Genomic DNA, 18,915 nt, shown 5'->3' on the forward strand with positions numbered 1-18,915 from the left:
TATTCGGACTTAGACATCGAGGGGGGTGATGCATTTATTGACCGGCATGGTCTCCATCTCTTTCACCAAAGTGACCCCACATCAACCAAAAGTTTTAAAAAATAAAATTTTGAAAATGATTTTCAGACAAGAACAAAAACGAAAACAGTTGAGCAAAGAATTTAATGGAAATGAACGTACAAGGAAGCACAAAAACAAAGAAAAAAGAGCTACTACTACTAAGTTCATAGAAAATTGAGAAAATTAGAAAAAAACAGCAGCAACGCGTTTTCTCTCTCTCTGTCTATCTTAAGTCTTTTCTCTCTCCTCTTCTTGACTCTCTCTTTCTCTCTCTCTCTTTCTTCTCCTGTTCACAAAGAAGCAAGCAGCCCAAAAAATTAGGGTTAGGGCTAGGATTTTTTGTTAAAAAACCCCATTTTTGGTTCAAATAAAGAAAGGGAGTTAGGAATCTTTTTTTGCATTTTTGAGGACCCTTTTTGGTTTTTAGTAATGGGTCGTTGTTGTTTTGTTATCAAATGGTACAATTTTCACAAACCCTTGAAGTATTTTTTCATCTTTTGTGCTTTTTTCTTAGCTCATGTGTATGCAGACTCCTCAGATTCAGATAAATCAGCTCTCTTGGAGTTAAAGACTTCACTTTTAGACCCTTCTGGAGTGATTTCTATCTGGAGCTTGAACAATACTGATGATCACTGTTCATGGTTTGGTGTTTCATGTGATTCCAATTCACGTGTTGTAGCTTTGAACATCAGTGGAGGTAATTTGGGTTCTTTGTCTTGTGCTAAAATTGCTCAATTTCCTTTGTATGGCTTTGGTATTAGAAGGGTTTGTGCTAATAATAGTGTTAAGCTTGTTGGTAAAGTGCCTAAGGCTATATCAAGATTGACTGAACTGAAGGTTTTGTCTTTGCCTTTTAATGAATTGGGTGGTGAAATCCCCTTGGGAATTTGGGATATGGAGAATCTTGAAGTTTTGGATCTGGAAGGGAATTTAATTAAAGGCTCTTTGCCATTTAAGTTTAAGGGGTTGAGGAAATTGAGGGTTCTGAACTTGGGTTTTAATGAGATTGTGGGTGGCATTCCGGATTCCTTGTCAAATTGTGCTGCTCTGCAAATCCTGAATCTTGCTGGAAATAGAGTAAACGGTTCCATTCCAGCACTCATTGGTGGATTTGGAGATTTGAGGGGAGTGTACCTGTCGTTTAATCAGCTTAGCGGGTCCATTCCTGGTGAGATTGGACGTTCGTGTGAGAAGCTTGAGAATCTAGAGATGGCAGGTAATTTCTTAAGTGAGGGTATTCCTAAAAGTTTAGGGAACTGCAGAGGGTTACAGTCACTTCTCTTGTATTCAAATTTGTTGGAAGAGGGTATTCCAGCTGAACTTGGTCGACTAACTGAGCTCAAGGTTCTTGACGTGTCCAGGAACAGCCTAAGTGGACCAATACCGTCTGAGATAGGAAACTGCTCGAAATTATCCATTCTCGTGCTGTCAAATTTGTGGGATCCTCTTCCAAATGTGTCTGATTCAGCAATTGACGCTTCTGCAAAATTGGCATTCACTACTGATGAGTACAACTTCTTTGAAGGCACAATCCCGTCACAGATAACCGGGCTTCCTAGTTTGAGGATGATTTGGGCTCCTAGGTCAACTCTTTCTGGAAAAATTCCTGGTAGTTGGGGTGCTTGTGACAGTTTAGAGATGGTGAATTTGGCTCAAAATTTTTATACTGGAGAGATATCTGAGGAATTGGGTAGCTGCCAGAAGCTGCATTTTCTTGACTTGAGCTCAAATAGGTTGACTGGACAGCTTGTTGAGAAACTACCAGTTCCTTGTATGTCTGTGTTCGATGTGAGTGAGAATTATCTTTCTGGTTCACTTCCCAGGTTTTCCAATTACAGTTGTGCTCATGTTGCGTCCAGCGGTAGAGATCCATCATCTGCATATCTAGCGCACTTCACCAGTAGAAGTGTACTAGACACCACTTTGTTATTTGGAGATGATGCTGGCCGTGCAGTATTTCATAATTTCGGTGGTAACAACTTCACAGGAAATTTACCTCCTTCTGTGCTCATTGCGCCTGAAATGTTAGGCAAGCAAACTGTTTATGCATTTCTTGCTGGTGGTAACAGGTTTACTGGATCTTTTCCTGGTAACTTGTTCGAGAAATGTCATGAATTGAAAGGTATGATTTTTAATGTAAGCAATAATGCATTGTCTGGCCAAATTCCAGAGGATCTTGGTGCAATTTGTGGGTCTCTTAAGCTGTTGGATGGCTCCAAAAACCAGATTGGTGGGACAATTCCTCCGAGTATAGGGAGTCTGGTTTCTTTGGTCGCTCTCAATTTAAGTTGGAACCTCTTGCAAGGCCAGATTCCAAGCAGTCTTGGCCAGATAAAGGATCTCAGTTACCTCTCTTTGGCTGGCAATAATTTGGTTGGCTCCATCCCCTCAAGTTTTGGGCAATTGCACTCTTTACAAGAGCTTGAACTTTCTTCTAATTCATTGTCTGGTGAAATTCCAAACAATCTTGTGAATTTGAGGAATTTGACTGCGCTTCTTCTTAACAATAATAATTTATCAGGGAAAATACCTTCAGGCTTGGCCAATGTGACAACACTGGCAGCGTTTAATGTGTCTTTCAATAATCTGTCTGGGCCACTACCTCTTAATAGAGATTTGATGAAATGCAATAGTGTTCAGGGCAACCCGTTTCTGCAATCTTGCCATGTATTTTCTCTATCAACACCTTCTACAGATCAGCAGGGCAGAATAGGGGACTCACAAGATTTTGCTGCGTCTCCTCCGTCAACTCCAGCCCAAAAAGGAGGAAATGGTGGTGGTTTCAACTCAATTGAGATAGCATCCATAACATCTGCTGCAGCTATTGTGTCAGTTCTTCTTGCTTTGATAGTCCTCTTCTTTTACACCAGAAAATGGAATCCAAGATCTAGAGTTGCAGGATCTACCAGGAAAGAGGTAACAGTTTTTACAGAAGTTCCGGTTCCTTTGACGTTTGAGAATGTTGTGCGGGCCACAGGGAGCTTCAATGCGAGCAATTGCATAGGCAGTGGAGGTTTCGGAGCAACATACAAAGCTGAGATTGCACCAGGGTTCCTAGTGGCAGTAAAGCGACTTGCTGTAGGACGTTTTCAAGGGATCCAACAGTTTGATGCAGAAATCAGAACTTTGGGGAGGCTTCGACATCCAAACCTCGTAACTCTGATTGGATATCATAATAGTGAAACAGAAATGTTTCTAATCTATAACTACTTGCCAGGGGGTAATTTGGAAAAGTTTATTCAGGACAGGTCAACGAGGGCTGTGGATTGGAGGGTACTTCACAAGATTGCTTTGGACATTGCCCGTGCACTTGCTTACCTGCATGATCAGTGTGTACCGCGTGTGCTTCATCGTGATGTAAAACCAAGCAACATCCTATTGGATGAGGACTATACTGCATATTTATCTGATTTTGGTTTGGCTAGATTACTGGGAACTTCAGAGACCCATGCCACTACTGGTGTGGCTGGAACTTTCGGGTATGTTGCTCCTGAATATGCCATGACTTGTCGTGTCTCGGACAAGGCTGATGTCTACAGTTATGGGGTTGTGTTACTTGAGTTAATTTCAGACAAGAAAGCACTTGATCCATCTTTCTCTTCTTATGGAAATGGATTCAATATTGTTGCTTGGGCGTGCATGCTTTTACGCCAGGGGCGTGCAAAGGAGTTCTTTACTGCTGGTCTATGGGATTCAGGTCCACATGATGATTTGGTTGAGGTACTACATTTGGCCGTGGTCTGCACAGTTGACTCTCTTTCAACTAGACCTACAATGAAGCAAGTAGTAAGACGGTTGAAGCAACTTCAACCCCCATCTTGTTAGCTAGCTGCATGTGAATAGGATGTTTAGCCCAATTGTAATTTAACTCTTGCACTTGATAGATACTAAAGTGTATTTGGGTGTCTCCTATTAGGTTCAGATTTGAAATTTGTAGCCTGCTTGTGAATTTGTAGTATATAGCCTTTGCCCCCAATTTTCCATGTCATGTCCCTAATTTAGGGGGTGTGCAGATTCATCTGCAGAAGAGTGCAGATACTTGTCTTCAACACTGTATGCGTGTATCACATTTTTATATGTTTGTTAAATAAGAGCAACAAAATAGGGAGGATTCTGCTAGCCTCTTCTTTAGTTTTTTTTTTTGTTAGAGCAAATGAAAAGCTTTAGTGGGGTAAACCTGCTACTGTACATGTAAAACTTATAAAAAGCTGAATTTTGTTTGAATTTTTCTGGTCATGAAATTTGAGTCTGCCTTTTATAAATAATCAGTGTCTTTTAACAGCATTGTGGTGAATTTCTTCTCTTAGCTCCAATTCCCAGAATATAGCAAGAGGCAAAATTTGAATAAAATATAATTTGGATAAAACTACTACTCTTAAAGAAAGAAAATTATCTTTTCTTTTGGTTACTGAGGTTAGAAAATAAACGGTATAAAATTCAGTATTATTTTATATCACGTTTGGTTGGCGCATGTTGTTTGTGTACCTTTACTAATCTAACATGTGTGAGATAAACATATCAATCAGGGTCAAAGCAGACTGGTCTGCATTGAGTTGTGATTAACAATAACAAATATATAAAAATTATAAGGCTCCTAATGTAATATAACAAATCAAAGAAAATAATAGAACTGATGACCAGATGCATGGAAGGGAAAAATGCTACCCTGTGACACAAATTAATTTAATTTGAAAAGTGACAAAATAAGTACACTGAGATAAATAGAAAAAAAATATTGACTGCAAGACAGCCTCAAAATGATAACATCTTTATATATCGAGTTCCCACAATGTACAAAAAGCTATAATTAACCAAGTGTAAAGTGTTATAAATATATTATATTATGGATGTTCATTTAGTACTCCGTTGTAAATAAGCTTCCGGAAGAAGCTTATCCATATGGGACTCCACCGTAAATATGTTTATCTATTTAGTACTCTATTGGAAATAAGCTTCCTGAAGAAGCTTACCACTTCGGTACCCGGTTATGGATAAACATTACCCCCGGTAGAAGATTATCCATACCGGGTATAATAAACTTATCCTTTCAGTACCCAGTTATGGATAAACATTACCCCGGGTAGAAGATTATCCATATCGGGTATAATAAGTTTATCCTTTCAGTACTCCGTTATGGATAAACATTGCCCCCGGTAGAAGATTATCCATATCGGGTATAATAAGTTTATCCTTTCAGTACTCCGTTATGGATAAACATTGCTCTCAGTAGAAGATTATCCATATCTGGTATAGTAGCAGCTTACACAGCAGCTTCCTTTCTTCTATAAATAGAAAAATTTCAGTTCATTATGTACATCAGTTTAAATTCTAATAATATAACAGTTTCTCTCTATACTTGTCTTTACTTTACGGTCTTTATTTTATAACATAAAGCACATATTCTATAGTTTGTTCTACAAAAGAAAAATGGTTCTATATTTTGCACCTCTGGAGTCAGACGAGAACTTTTGTACAACTCAGGATCCTTAAAAATGAGATTCTCCAAAATTTGCCCGAGGCGGATGCACTATATATTTGATGGGTTCAACTGAACCGATCATTTGTTACGCAAGAGTAGAGATGTGCTTGTGAAAATTATTACATTGCCAACAAGTATTAAACTCTGAACCCATAAATTTAAAAGTGCAACGGGTTCATCGGTAAGAACTTTAAAATGTTGAACCCATCAAATTCAAATCCTGGATCTGCCTCTATATTTTGCCCCCACACTGCACTATAGTGATGACAAGAACCATGTCTTATATGCAGCACACTTTTTATCTTGGTAGCCTTTTGATGTCTAAACTCAATCAACCATTGCCAGAATCAAGTTATCCGATGCTGCAAAACCTTTCTTGGGCATTTGCACAGTGGAAGAGTACAGTCATAGGAAGAAATGGATGTCAAGCTCCTAGTTGCTATTGGACAGATCATATCAACTTCCTGAAACACATATCAAGCACCAGCGCTGTTACTTAGTGTAAGGGTCATCTTGATGTTCATGGCTTCCAGTTTAACCACTAGATATCTGAACATGTAAGACATTTCAACAGCCTCCAATTTCCTAACTTATCTGGCAAGCACGACAAGTTACCTCTTTGGGTTCTCTAGCAGGTGGCAGACCAACAATTTACTGCACAGCTTATTTTGGTAGTCGGATGAGTGATGCTCCACATTCAGAAAACACATCTGCAATGCGATGACCAGAGCTCATATGGAGTCTATCAATGCAATAAATATGCTGCTCCATGAGCAAGGAGTGAGTCTCGTTTCATTTCTCCAAAATTCAGCTACCTCCTCCACGCTTTCTCCCCTTGATGGGACCGGACCTGTAACAAGAGACACGTCAATTTCAGTTTCCAAATCTATATCTGAAGAGATTAATATGGATTGAGGATATGTAAAAAAGAGAAAAAATCTAGAGCTGGCTAACTTTTACTTCCATCAGTTCTAAATGGTTTGCCCCATATGTTCTCCTGATTCTCATAATTGATATCCAGCTGACATCCAGTAAAATATTGCAAAGCAAGATTGAGAAGGCATAAATTTGAGGGGTGGGGTCGGAGCGGAAGCAGGGGAAGAAATGAAGTCAATGAACCACCTAAAAGTCAAAAGTAGGTTCTCAATCAAATTTAGGGATATTTCGACCCTGAGGTTATCACAGAGTTGAGGAAGATAGTTTAATCAGTCACTCTCCTTAACAGTTGTTAGCTAAGTTGTCTACCAACAACTAAGAGATGTTGTTCAGACATCCACTTGATTCCGACTAATAACTCCCAAATCCATTCTCAAGCATAGGTATTAAAAACTTGCCATTTTGAATTACAGCAAAGGAACTAGGAAAGTAACTTAAGTACCCTTCCCATGCTTCTCCTTCCCTCTACTAACCAGGTGAAAATCTATATAATACACTTGAAGATACTGGATTTTAGCCCCAATTACAATTATAAAGATGGAAAATGCAGAAAAGTTAAGAGCACATAAACAAAGCAAAGTGGATTAGAAACCCTGAGAAGTAACAACACACATGTATCTTCTCAAAGTCGAATATATCCTGGAATCAATCACCTTCTGTAGAAGTGTTTTGATTTTCACGACAACGACAACGACATAATCAACAGCAGGAGGTTCTGAACCTTTCAACTTCGTATTAGTTGTCTGACTGGTTATTTCATTGTAAATGCTACAATATGGCTCATTTGGATTTATCCTCTTGTAATCAAATGATCATGTTAGTTCAGGTGCAACTTAACCCACCAAAAAGTGGAAAAGGAAAAGAAAGACATCCTGTTACCTGCGCCACAAATGGAAGTCCATCAGAATCAATCAGCTGATGTCATGACTTATCCAAATTGCTTCTTCTAAACAATCTCGGAGCATGATCAGATTCATTGCTTTGCTCAGTCAAGTCAAACAAGTTCAATCATGCTAAACTGTAGTTCCTCACCGGAATCCACGTCTTGCACTTCCATTATATAGATAACACATTTTGCCTGTGACAGCAGATTGATCTTCTCTCACACATCTGAAGTCCAAAGAAATGGATTAATATTGTGCCGAAATATCTGTGTCGCTCAACGAATAAAGAAGAACCAAGTCAGTATCATATAAAAGATGGAAAAAACAATTTGACATTTCTTGGGTCCCAATTTATTTCTGCTAAGTAAAGAAGCCAAAGATTCTTATCTTTAAGGTAGCTCGCAAAGGAGTGAAATTTTAAACATGATTGAGCCTTATCATGAACCTAACATGCTTGGTTGCTATTTGGACATTGCTGGTGATAAATGGTACATTAACCTTCGCCTTTTTCAACACCAACCAGTATCTATCCATCAACCCCTCGGATTCACGGGTCATATTATAGAGGGTGAGATATACTCTTGAAACCTGACAGGATACGTATATGGGGAGAAAAATTTAAGTGGGTTGAGTTATACTCTAAGCAGTGTGACTACGAGTATTGTGCCGATGACACAATCTGCCAGTTCCTCAAGCTGTATCAGCCACATACCAGATAAATTGCTTTCAAGATGAAGGAGCAGTAATTCAACTTTTGTATAAAGAATTTCTAAAAATGGAAAAGTCACTTGTTGTGTTTCATGCATTGGAAGACATAGAGTTTCGGAAAGGAGATGAAGATCGTGTTGAACTATCCTGGAGAACGAAAAATTGCATCATGACCCTTTTTCTTATAATCGTGGTATTCGGGTCAGCTTGCTTGCACCTCGACTAATTCCATGGGATATCTGCTACCTCCCACCAGCAATAAGTACCAGGTATCTCTGTCCACCAAGTGCATCATGACCCTTCTTGTCCATTATATCCAACTATCCAAGAGTCACAAGGACTTCTAAAGCATTTGCCAGAAACATTAGATTATTATCCAACTATTGGGGAGCCATAATGTTGTCGGAATAACCAACTATTTAGTGCATTTATCTTTGATAGGTTTTTGATAAGTAAAACACTAACAAAACGTCTTCAGTAGATTCGTTTTTTTTAGAAACTTAAATTCAGTTTTGTGAAACACTTTATGCTCTCAGTACACCTAACCATGCGTTTTATCTGGAAAAGTGACTGTTATACTTAGGTTTCAGAAGATTCACGACATTTCAACAACTATGTACTACTAAAAGTATCCTCGTTCCTTTGTGTTTCTGAGCAAAAACTCAAAACCATAAAATCTGAAACATAATGCGAACTCGACACCACTAATTTACACCACAAAGCAGTAAATATTACTACACAAAAGCAACAGCATGCAATTCAGATTTTGAGAAGAACAAAAGGGGAAAACTTTCAGATTAAACTGAGGAAAAGAAAGCAATACAAGAAAATATGGAGTCCGGGAATCCGCAATATTCAAAATGCAGATATATTCCTCAAAAAAATTAAAAAAGAGGTAGAAATCAGCGGGAATCCAAAATACCAACATATTAGTTAAAGACTTACCTTTTAAAAAAAAAATTGGAAGGGCGGTTAGGCGTTGTTAGGGTTTTTTCCTTGGACGAACCTGAAGTCTCGAAATGGAGTTTGAGGTTGAATACAGGTAGGTACTTTAGCTGCGGAAGAAGAAGAAAAAAAAACGTTTGGTTTCAAGTCTCTCGCCATCTCGAACCCTTACCCCATTTTTGGGAATTTACAACTAGTGGTGACAAATGGGCGGGTTGGGCTGAATTTGGGCGGGTCAAGATGGGTTAGGTTAATAAATGGGTCATTGACCAACTCAGTCGAAAGTGTATTTGGGCTAAGATAGGCTGGGTCAAGATGGGTTAAACAATGGGTCATAATCCAACCCACCTAACTTGACACATGTTTTAAAATCATACTTATCTTGCATAAAAAAAAAAATTTACCCTAAAATATGTAAGTCGAAAAAATTTTGGGGGTGAGGTGGGGAACTAGGGGATGAGTGATGCAGAAAAACAAAAAAATAGAAAATAGAAAATAATAAAATAAAAAAAAACGTAAATTTTTTTTTGAAATACAAAAAAGCAAAGAATTTTTTTTTTTTTTAGGGGAGGGTGTTTTTGCGATGGGAGGGGTTGTGGTGCAGAAAAAAAACAGAAAATTGAAAATAAAAATAAAAAGTAAATTTTTTTTTAAAAAAGAATTTTTTTTGGAGGGGGTTGGGAGGGGGTTGGTGTAGAAAAACAAAACAAAAAACAGAAAATTGAAAATACAAAAAAAGTAAAAAAAAAATTGAGGGTATTCGCCGGGGGGGTAGGGGTAGGATAGGTGAGTGGTGCAGAAAAAAAAAAAAAAAAAAGTAAAAAATTTCTTTTTGGGGGGAGGGTAGTTTTGCGGGAAAGGGGGCATGATGGGTGGATGGTGCAGAAAAACAAAAGAACATAAAATTAAAAATACAAAAAAAAAAAGTAAAATTGGGGCAACTAAATAAATTTCTATATAAGTTGGGTTGAGATAGGGGGATTTGCAGTCGTACACTATTTTTATGTCACCTTTTAACCTATACCCTGTTTTTAAAAACTATTGATTTCCTAACCAACTAACAAAAAATCTGTAATAATATGATAATTATACCCCTTCCAAAACATATAAGAGTCCGTCTCTCCTCCGTATTCCCAGATTCAAATTTCAGATCTCCTCCGTATCTCCTCCGTCAGTCCGCCTCTCTTGAGAACGCGTCTCGCATTCAAATTCAAATTCCGAATTCGAATTCAAATTCAAATTCAAATACATTGTAAGTATTCAAGTTCATCTCCATAATTCAAAATAGTTTTTGAAATATATGTTTTCTGATTGATTGATTGAAGTTGTTTGACAATCTTCACTGATATGCTGAATTTGCAATTCTAAATCTATTTGACGATGAATTCTAACATTCTAAGCTGAAGTTATTTAGTTAACGAGCTGGCAAATAATACAACGAAGAGATATTATATTAAATTTTATACGATTGTTTTGTTGCTGAATTTTTTTTGTCAATAATTAAAAGCTGAAGTTTTCCTCGTACAGTGGGTAAAAAACCATAAAACATAAGTTAAAATTTCATATTGCACCAAAAAAACTTCGGCCTAGGTGTTGAATTTTTTTAGTTATTACTTAAAAACTTAAGCAGGAGGGCTGAAGTTTTCCTCCTACACTGGCTAAATTAAAAAATCATATTGCACCAAAAATACTTCGGCCTAGGTGCTGAAGTTTTTAGTTATTACTTAAAAACATAAGCAGGAGGGCTGAAGTTTTCCTCCCACACTGGCTAAATTTAAAAATCATATTGCACTAAAAGAACTTCGGCCTAGGTGCTGAAGTATTTTAGTTATTACTTAAAAACTTAAGCAGGAGGGCTGAAGTTTTTCTCCTACACTGGCCAAATTAAAAAATCATATTGCACCAAAAAAACTTCGGCCTAGGTGCTGAAGTATTTTAGTTATTACTTAAAAACTTAAGCAGGAGGACTGAAGTTTTCCTCCTACACTGGCTAAATTAAAAAATCGTATTGCACCAAAAAAACATCGGCCTAGGTGCTGAAGTTTTTTCCCCCTGCATTGATGAATCACCATTATAAAAAAACTTCAGCTAATATGTTGAAGTTATTAAGCTTATCTCTAAAAACTTTAGCACTTATAAGTTAAAGTTTTCTTTGCAGGATTCATTAATTATATCATACATCTTTTTCCAAAAAAAATTTCAGCAGAAGATGCCTAAGTGACTTAGTTTATTTGTAAAAACTTCAGCACAAACAACCTAAAAAATTCTTCTGTTCACTTTCCTAATACTTGCCACTAAACATGAATTTTCAGGATGAGTTCGATTTGCATTGTTATAACTTTCAATGGGAGTTGGACTCCTGATTTCAAATACTTGGATCATGATACAAAATTTGTTCTACTTAATAAGGACATATCATTCAATACTTTCCTGAAGAAAATTAGTGAAGTTGCAAATATTGATTCAACCAGATATGCATTAAAAGTATGGTTTGATATCAAACTAAATACAAGCAAAGGAATACTTGTAACTTCAGATGAAGAACTCAGTACATGTATACATTTGCTTACAACTGGTTCAGCCTACAAGAATTATCATTTCGTCATCGAAAAATACAACCTTCAGAATTAACAGCATTCAACCAATCTCTTGCATATGCGATAGATTCAGAACCTTTTGCTGACTATCAACATGAAGTACGAGTGCCAATAATGGAAGTAGACAACGGGCAACAACCTTCTAACATTACAGCTGCTTCAGAATATATAGTGCTGCAACAATTACCCCCTACTCCAATAAATTCATACCAGTTTGTCGATGACCAAGAAGAAGAAGGACAGCTAATAATGCAAATTGACAACCAACACACAATCCAACAAAGCTTTTTTCACCTTCTGCAATGATAAACAACAATAAGATGAAGTAAACATGAAGCTTATACCGATAACATTACATAAAATTGAAGAAATTGCTGAAAGTTCTTGTGCTTCTCAGAAATTAAGAAAAAGAGTGAAGTGAAAGGTGAAAGAATCTCCACCATATAAAATACTTAGGCACGATGCGTTGCCTGAGGAAGTAAGAGTTGGATCAATCTTTGAGAACAAACAAAGCATGACTAAATTTTTCTGCAGCTTGGAGATAAATCAAAAAGTTGAATTCACTACTGTTAGATCATGTTCCAAGAGATACGAGCTGAAATGCATCGTGGACAAATGTGGTTGGAATGTACGTGCTACCAGAATAAAAAATTCCACACTGTTTTCTGCCGCTTCTACAGGTGACATCATATTCGAATACTCTGTTCATTACTTCAAATTCTATATAGTCAAAATGACTCTTAAATTTTACGTCAACCTTGTATGTTAGATTTGGGCCTTGGAGCGGGTTCTGCCGTTGCAGCCACCTCTACCACCATTAGAGCCAGATGTAGCACCTCCGTTCCTTTAGCTAGGAGGTGGGTTCTCCGGCGTGGGAACTACCGAGGCAATGATGCTCATCATAATCTCCCTCCTTGTCAGGGATGTGTTGGATATGCTGGAGGTTGCACATGTAAATATGTACCTAAACTTACTTGTTATAAATTCACTTGTGTTGCGCATACTCACTTTTATGTTATTATTTGATAGTTCATCTGGACGCCATACATCGGCGAGTTGATAGTTGATCTGCCCGATTATTGCTCGGTCAACCGACAACTTTGGAGCACTTCCGTCCCGCTGATGTGCCTCGATATTGTGGAGCATCATTCCACAGAGCGGGTACTTTGCCAGTTTGACCGTCCCCAGACTATACCGAGGGAGACTGCATGGGTGGCTACACATTATCAGCGGGATGATCGGTCGAGGGTTGACGACGTATTTGTAGGATAGCTAGAAGCGCAGGTCCTTATTTGGGAGCAGCGAGAGGACCTGATTCTGCCACCACCTTCACAGATCTAGGCAACGACTATTGAGCTTTATACGTCATGGTACCGCCGTCACACCCGACAAATGATCGGGAACCCCGTTCATGTACCTGGCGGTCGGTTCAGACCATACGCCGGGAGGCACGAGGCACTGGTATGTTTTTGTTGGAACCCATACTTATAACTATGATATAGTGTTATGTAATTAATATTTTAAATATTGTGCAGGCTATTGGGCATCACATGGTCTACCAGTTGGGACAGGAGATGCAGCAGCATGCCGACAATGTTGTAGTCGTTGAGTATGGCCGGTGGGTGGTAGAGCTGGCTCTCCGGACCCTGCAGCGAGCCGGAGAGGACGAGAGGTTTGGATCACGAGGCTGAGTATGTTGTGCCAGAGCAGCACCATCAGGGTAGGCCTATCCTACGAGGCAGGGGTCGGGCACCAACCAGGGCTATCCCACGAGGCAGGGGTCGGGCACCAGCCAGGGCTATCCCACGAGGCAGGGGTGCCCCACGGGGCTGCAGGGGATGACGAGGAGTTGGTCCCCAGCAATGGGGCGTTGAGGCACCTGTCGACCCACCTATTGAGGCACCCGATGAGGATCTTGGAGATGATCAGTCAGGTTATTTCCCTCAGCTAGACGAGCCTTTCAGCAGCATGCCGTTGTACAGCCTTCAGCTGGATCTACAAGCATCGCAGGTCACCCCGTCATATCCATTATTGATCACGGGTACATTCGACAGAGATGTAGACCAGTTCTTTTCAGGCCCATCTACCGGAGCTGAGGATCGGCCGACCCAAGATGTGGATGACGGGCGCAGGTTGAGTTTTGGCTCATCCCCGGCGGTTGATGCGGATCTATCACAGGCGCAGGTATGTTTGTATTACTGTAAAATTTTAATTTGTTTTCTTTTCCTTAATGATTTGCCATAAATTAATTTTTAATTTTCTTATTAAGGCTTCGTCCGAGCCCATCACGGAGGCCACTGTATGCGATGATGAGGACACCACAGATGCTTATACTCAAGAGCCTAACGAGACCATGGTGAGAAAATATTTTTGACTTAACACATACATTACTAATGTACATTTTCATATGCTAAACTTAGTAATTATTTTGTAGGTTGCTGACGGCCCAACAACCCCTTCTACCGATCCTGCCAGTTGTACTGGCGATGTTGTTGCGCATCCTCACATAAAGAGGCGACTTGATGAGGATGATCCTGATAGTGTACCCGGGCGACATGGTATGTGCCTCAGGCCAGCGGCTTCACTAAAGCACCGAGGCTGTGGGACTCTTTGATTTATTTTTGTTTGTATTTTGTGTAAATACTACATTATGTAAATAATGGCAAAAATTGTATTTTAACAACAATTTTATTTTAATAGTACAACACAAACACAAACATAGCAAACCTAACATAACGTAAATTCAGTACAACTAATGATCACACATGATAAGGGAAACATGAAGATACAATAGTACGTTCAACACGTACATGTCATTGTTTAGTCACCACCCCCTAGTATTCTCCGCTCCAACCACTTGAGTTGGTCTTCCAGCTTTTTTTTTCTTCTTCCACCTCCTTGAGTTTCGCCTTCAACTCCACAACTTCTTGTTTGGATTGTCACTCTATTTCCCACTGCTTCAAACACAAATTATGAAGATCTTGGAGCTTGTCTTTGTAGTATTCCTGCTGACAGAGTTCATCAATTCATACCTCAAAATTGCATGTAGATTCATCGGGTTGCCTATAAAACTTGTTCATACACGCATAGTAACGGCGTCCAGCTTCTTCCCAACAATCGTGCATCATGCATCTTTTGCCGCACTCGCACCTTGGGACATAAAGGGGTTGTTGAGACATTTGTTATAGCGTAAAGAGACTACTTGGTTTTATGGAAATATTTGCTATTGGTTATTGTTAAGCACAGAAAATAACTAGAATGCGCCCGTTATTTATAGGCAAGATTTCACACAAAATATAGTATTATACCGCGCTATACATATTAAACTTTTTTGAAACGAAACAACTTTTGCACAGTCGGTTCAGCCTTTTTCAGACCGCCAAAACAACACACAAAACGTAGTATTATATCACGCTTTATATATTAAATTTTTTTGAGATGAAACAATTTTTGCATAGTCGGTTCAGCTTTTTTCAGACCGACAAGACAACACACAAAATATAGTATTATACCACGCTTTACATATTAAATTTTTCTGAGACGAAACAACTTTTGCCCAGTCGGTTCAACTTTTTTCAGACCGACAAGACAACACACAAAACTTAGTATTATACCATGCTTTACATATTAAATTTTTCTGAGACGAAACAACTTTTTGCACAGTCGATTCAGCTTTTTTCAGACCGACAAGACAACACAGATAACGTAGTATTATACCACGCTATACATATTAAATTTTTTCTATTGGTTATTATCCTTTATTTTCTTATACGTTGCTTTAGTTATTTTCTTCGATTACTTTTTTAAGACAACGACCATTTTAAGAAGCAAATTTTCAAGAAGGATAATAAAGGATGTCTTGATTTTATAGGGTTTTTTTTAATTTTAAGATTGGTCTTCTTTACTAACAACAATAAGTTGAATATTTGAACTACCATATCAGCATCCCAATTAAAAAGATCATGTTACAAAATAAGATGTAACAAGATTGTGGAACATAATTTTATTTGATAGATATTGCAACATACACAAGTACAGACACGTATTACAAAAAACAATACGAAAATAAAAGACTAGGTGTATCCTTGATAGTTGGGTACATTCGACGAACTTGCACCAGGAGCTGGATTACCACCGCCATGCACACCAACTGAAGGACATTTACAACGGTCGTGTCCTGTTTGCGAGCATATGCCACATTTACGCGCATAAACGGTGTCACCAACATCCATTTGGTTCCGTATACGCGTTCTCTTTTGCACTTGCTGCTTGCGCAAATAGTCCTTATTACACACCATTTTAAAAGGTTCCGGCGGCCAATAATGCTCAGCACCCAATGGCTGCAACTGCCCACTATACGTGTCTACGTATGCAGCAACACTGTATTGCCTATCAATATAGTTGGTTGCCCCTAAACCAACTTGTTGAAAGCACTTCAAGGCATGTGTGCACGGCATGTGGTACATGGTCTATTTCCCACATGAACACAACTTGTTGGCTTCATTCACCGTTTGTAGATTATTCCCCCGGTGTTCACAGATAGTGGTGCGAACTTCAAAAATACCTCGGTCGTGATTGTACTGTAAAAATGAATGCCAATGTGCTCGCCTCATGTACTTCTCAAACCTTCTCATTGGTATTCGCATAATTGAACACCCATGTCCATCAATACCGATGCAGCTCTATGCCTTTCAACAAACCTCTCCACAATCTGTTTGAATGTCATCCGAACCATGGCAGTGACTGGCAATCCACGTGCAAACTTCAACAAGCCGTTGAATGACTCTGACATATTTGTAGTCAGGGCTCCTCATCGTTTGCCACCATCAGCATGCAATGTCCATATGTGAACCTCATGTCCCATCAGCCAAGTATAGGCTCGTGGATCTAACTATCGGATCGCTTCCATTCGCCTCGTGAATTTGCACTGCTGGTGCTCAGCTGCAGCCATCCACATTAAATCATGCAAGGCCTTGTCGTGATATTTATTCTGGAAATTGGCCTTCAGGTGCCTCACACAGTAACGGTGATATGCATAGGGTTCCTGCCAACAGAACTTAAAATACCACCATGTCGATAAGATATTAGACAAATACCTGAACGTTGTTTGACAACGTGTTGCTTCAAGTAGTTCAAAAAAAGCGTCCACGTCTCTTCGCTTTCATTGGCACAAATGGCAAAAGCTAGTAGAAATATTTGTCTGTTGGCATCTACTGCAACTGCAATCGGTATTTCATCATCGAAGAAATACGACCTTTAGAATCAGCAGCATTCACCCAATCTCTTGCATACGGGATAGGTTCAGAAACTTTTGCTGACTATCAACATGAAGTACGAGTGCCAATAATGGAAGTAGACAACGGGCAACAACCTTCTAACATTACAGCTGCTTCAGAATACATAGTGCTGCAACAATTACCCCCTACTCCAATAAATTCATACCAGTTTGTCGATGACTAAGAAGAAGAAGGACAGCTAATAATGCAAATTGACAACCAACACACAATCCAACAAAGCTTTTTTCACCTTCTGCAATGATAAACAACAATAAGATGAAGTAAACATGGTGCTTATACCGATAACATCACATAAAATTGAAGAAATTGCTGAAAGTTCTTGTGCTTCTCAGAAATCAAGAAAAAGAGTGAGGAGAAAGGTGAAAGAATCTCCACCATGTAAAATACTTAGGCATGATGCGTTGCTTGAGGAAGTAAGAGTTGGATCAATCTTTGAGAACAAACAAAACATGACTAAATTTTTCTGCAGCTTGGAGATAAATCAAAAAGTTGAATTCACTGCTGTTAGATCATGTTCCAAGAGGTACAAGCTGAAATGCATCATGGACAAATGTGGTTGGAATGCACGTGCTACCAGAATAAGAAATTCCACACTGTTCAGGGTGATAAAATATCATAACATCCATGAATGCTCGGTTGATGCAAGAAAATCAGATCAGAAGCATGCTACATCAAATTTTATAAGTGAACAAATTATAGAACATGTTCGAGACAAAAAGATAGAGGTTACACCAGCCTTTGTAGAAAATGAAATGAAAAAAAAATTTGGAATTGACATTGGTTATCACAAGACATGGCGTGCTATTCAAAAAGCTGTTGCTTGCATAAGGGGAACACCTGAAGAGAACTACCAGATTCTTCCTCCATACCTACACATGATGGTGGCCAAAAACCCAGGAACATACACAAGCATAAAAAGAGATGCGCAGAATAGGTAAGCAAAACAATACTAACCATCAGCCTGAAGTTTCAAATGTTACTATTTGAAAAACTTCACACCTTATGATTTGTTTTTTTGTGTTTCAATGTACAGATTTGCTTACTTGTTCTTCGCTCTTGTGACATCAGTAGCTGGTTGGTCCTACTGTTGACCCGTTATTGCAGTAGATGCAACGTTTTTGAAGTTAAAATATCGTGGTGTTCTATTTGTTGTTGTATCAAAGGATGCAAACAATCAAATCTTTCCTCTATGTTTTGGTGTAGCAGATTCAGAAAACAATGAGGCATACATTTGGTTCTTCGGGGAAATAAGAAAAGCAATTCAAGTCCGTCGTGAACTGGTTTTCTTGTCAGATAGAAACCAATCGATCGCAAATGGTATTAGAAAAGTTTTTCCTGAAGCTCACCATGGTATCTGCCTCTATCACTGTGAGAAAATGTTTAAGTGAATACATGCAAAGGCCACGGTAATAAATATTTTTCAAAGTGCTGCAAGGTCATACAAATGTGAAGATTTTAATCAGTTAATGTCTCAACTCAAAAGTATTGACAAGAAAATATACAATTACATAATGGAAGAGCCTCCCGAGAGATGGGCTCGATCGTGGTTCCCACGACGACGTTATGATATGCTAACAACAAACATGGTAGAATCAATGAATTCCGTTTTACTAAAAGGGAGAGACATGCCTATTTTAAAAATGTTAGATTTTATCCAAGAAAAGCTGGGAGAGTGATTTTATGAACGGAGAAAAAAGGCAAATGAAACTTTTCACAGAGTATCAATATGGGAAGAAGAAGAGATGACTAAGAAGATGGATTTGGCTTGCAAAATGTTTGTGAGTATATTTATTAACTTCAGCTTTTTATATCTGTTGCAGTGATTTACTGCTTACATTTAAAAAAATTCATACTTTTTTCTTTTTGAAGCAAAAATACACTAATATAATTTGTCTTAATTTTTTATTCCTTGTTAGGTGTCCAACCTTGACTCAATGTTGTTTAGAATAAATAGTGAAGGAATTGAATTCATTGTGGACTTAAAGAAGAGAACTTGTGACTGCCTGAAA

General features: G+C 38.5%; 1 protein-coding gene and 1 long non-coding RNA gene across 2 annotated transcripts; one reads left to right on the top strand and one right to left on the bottom strand.

Moving 5' to 3' along the window:
* The first annotated feature begins 200 nt into the window (after nt 1-200).
* Nucleotides 201-4,301, top strand: LOC104222798 (LRR receptor-like serine/threonine-protein kinase RPK2). The gene has a single exon (XM_009774094.2). The coding sequence runs from the start codon at nt 490-492 to the stop codon at nt 3,883-3,885; it is 3,396 nt and encodes a 1,131-aa protein (XP_009772396.1). The 5' UTR covers nt 201-489; the 3' UTR covers nt 3,886-4,301.
* A 1,257-nt stretch (nt 4,302-5,558) lies between these two features.
* Nucleotides 5,559-9,120, bottom strand: LOC104222797 (uncharacterized). The gene is made up of 4 exons (XR_709997.2): nt 9,013-9,120; nt 7,355-7,585; nt 6,155-6,389; nt 5,559-6,003 (listed from the first exon to the last, which is right to left on the bottom strand). It is a non-coding gene; the product is annotated as an uncharacterized lncRNA (long non-coding RNA).
* Nucleotides 9,121-18,915: the final 9,795 nt, after the last annotated feature.

This window comes from Nicotiana sylvestris, chromosome 9 (genome assembly GCF_000393655.2).
Source record: "Nicotiana sylvestris chromosome 9, ASM39365v2, whole genome shotgun sequence".
NCBI lineage: Eukaryota > Viridiplantae > Streptophyta > Magnoliopsida > Solanales > Solanaceae > Nicotiana > Nicotiana sylvestris.

Excerpts from the sequence above, each read along its gene's own strand:
- LOC104222798 (XM_009774094.2), top strand. The coding sequence starts at position 490 with ATGGGTCGTTGTTGTTTTGTTATCAAATGGTACAATTTTCACAAACCC.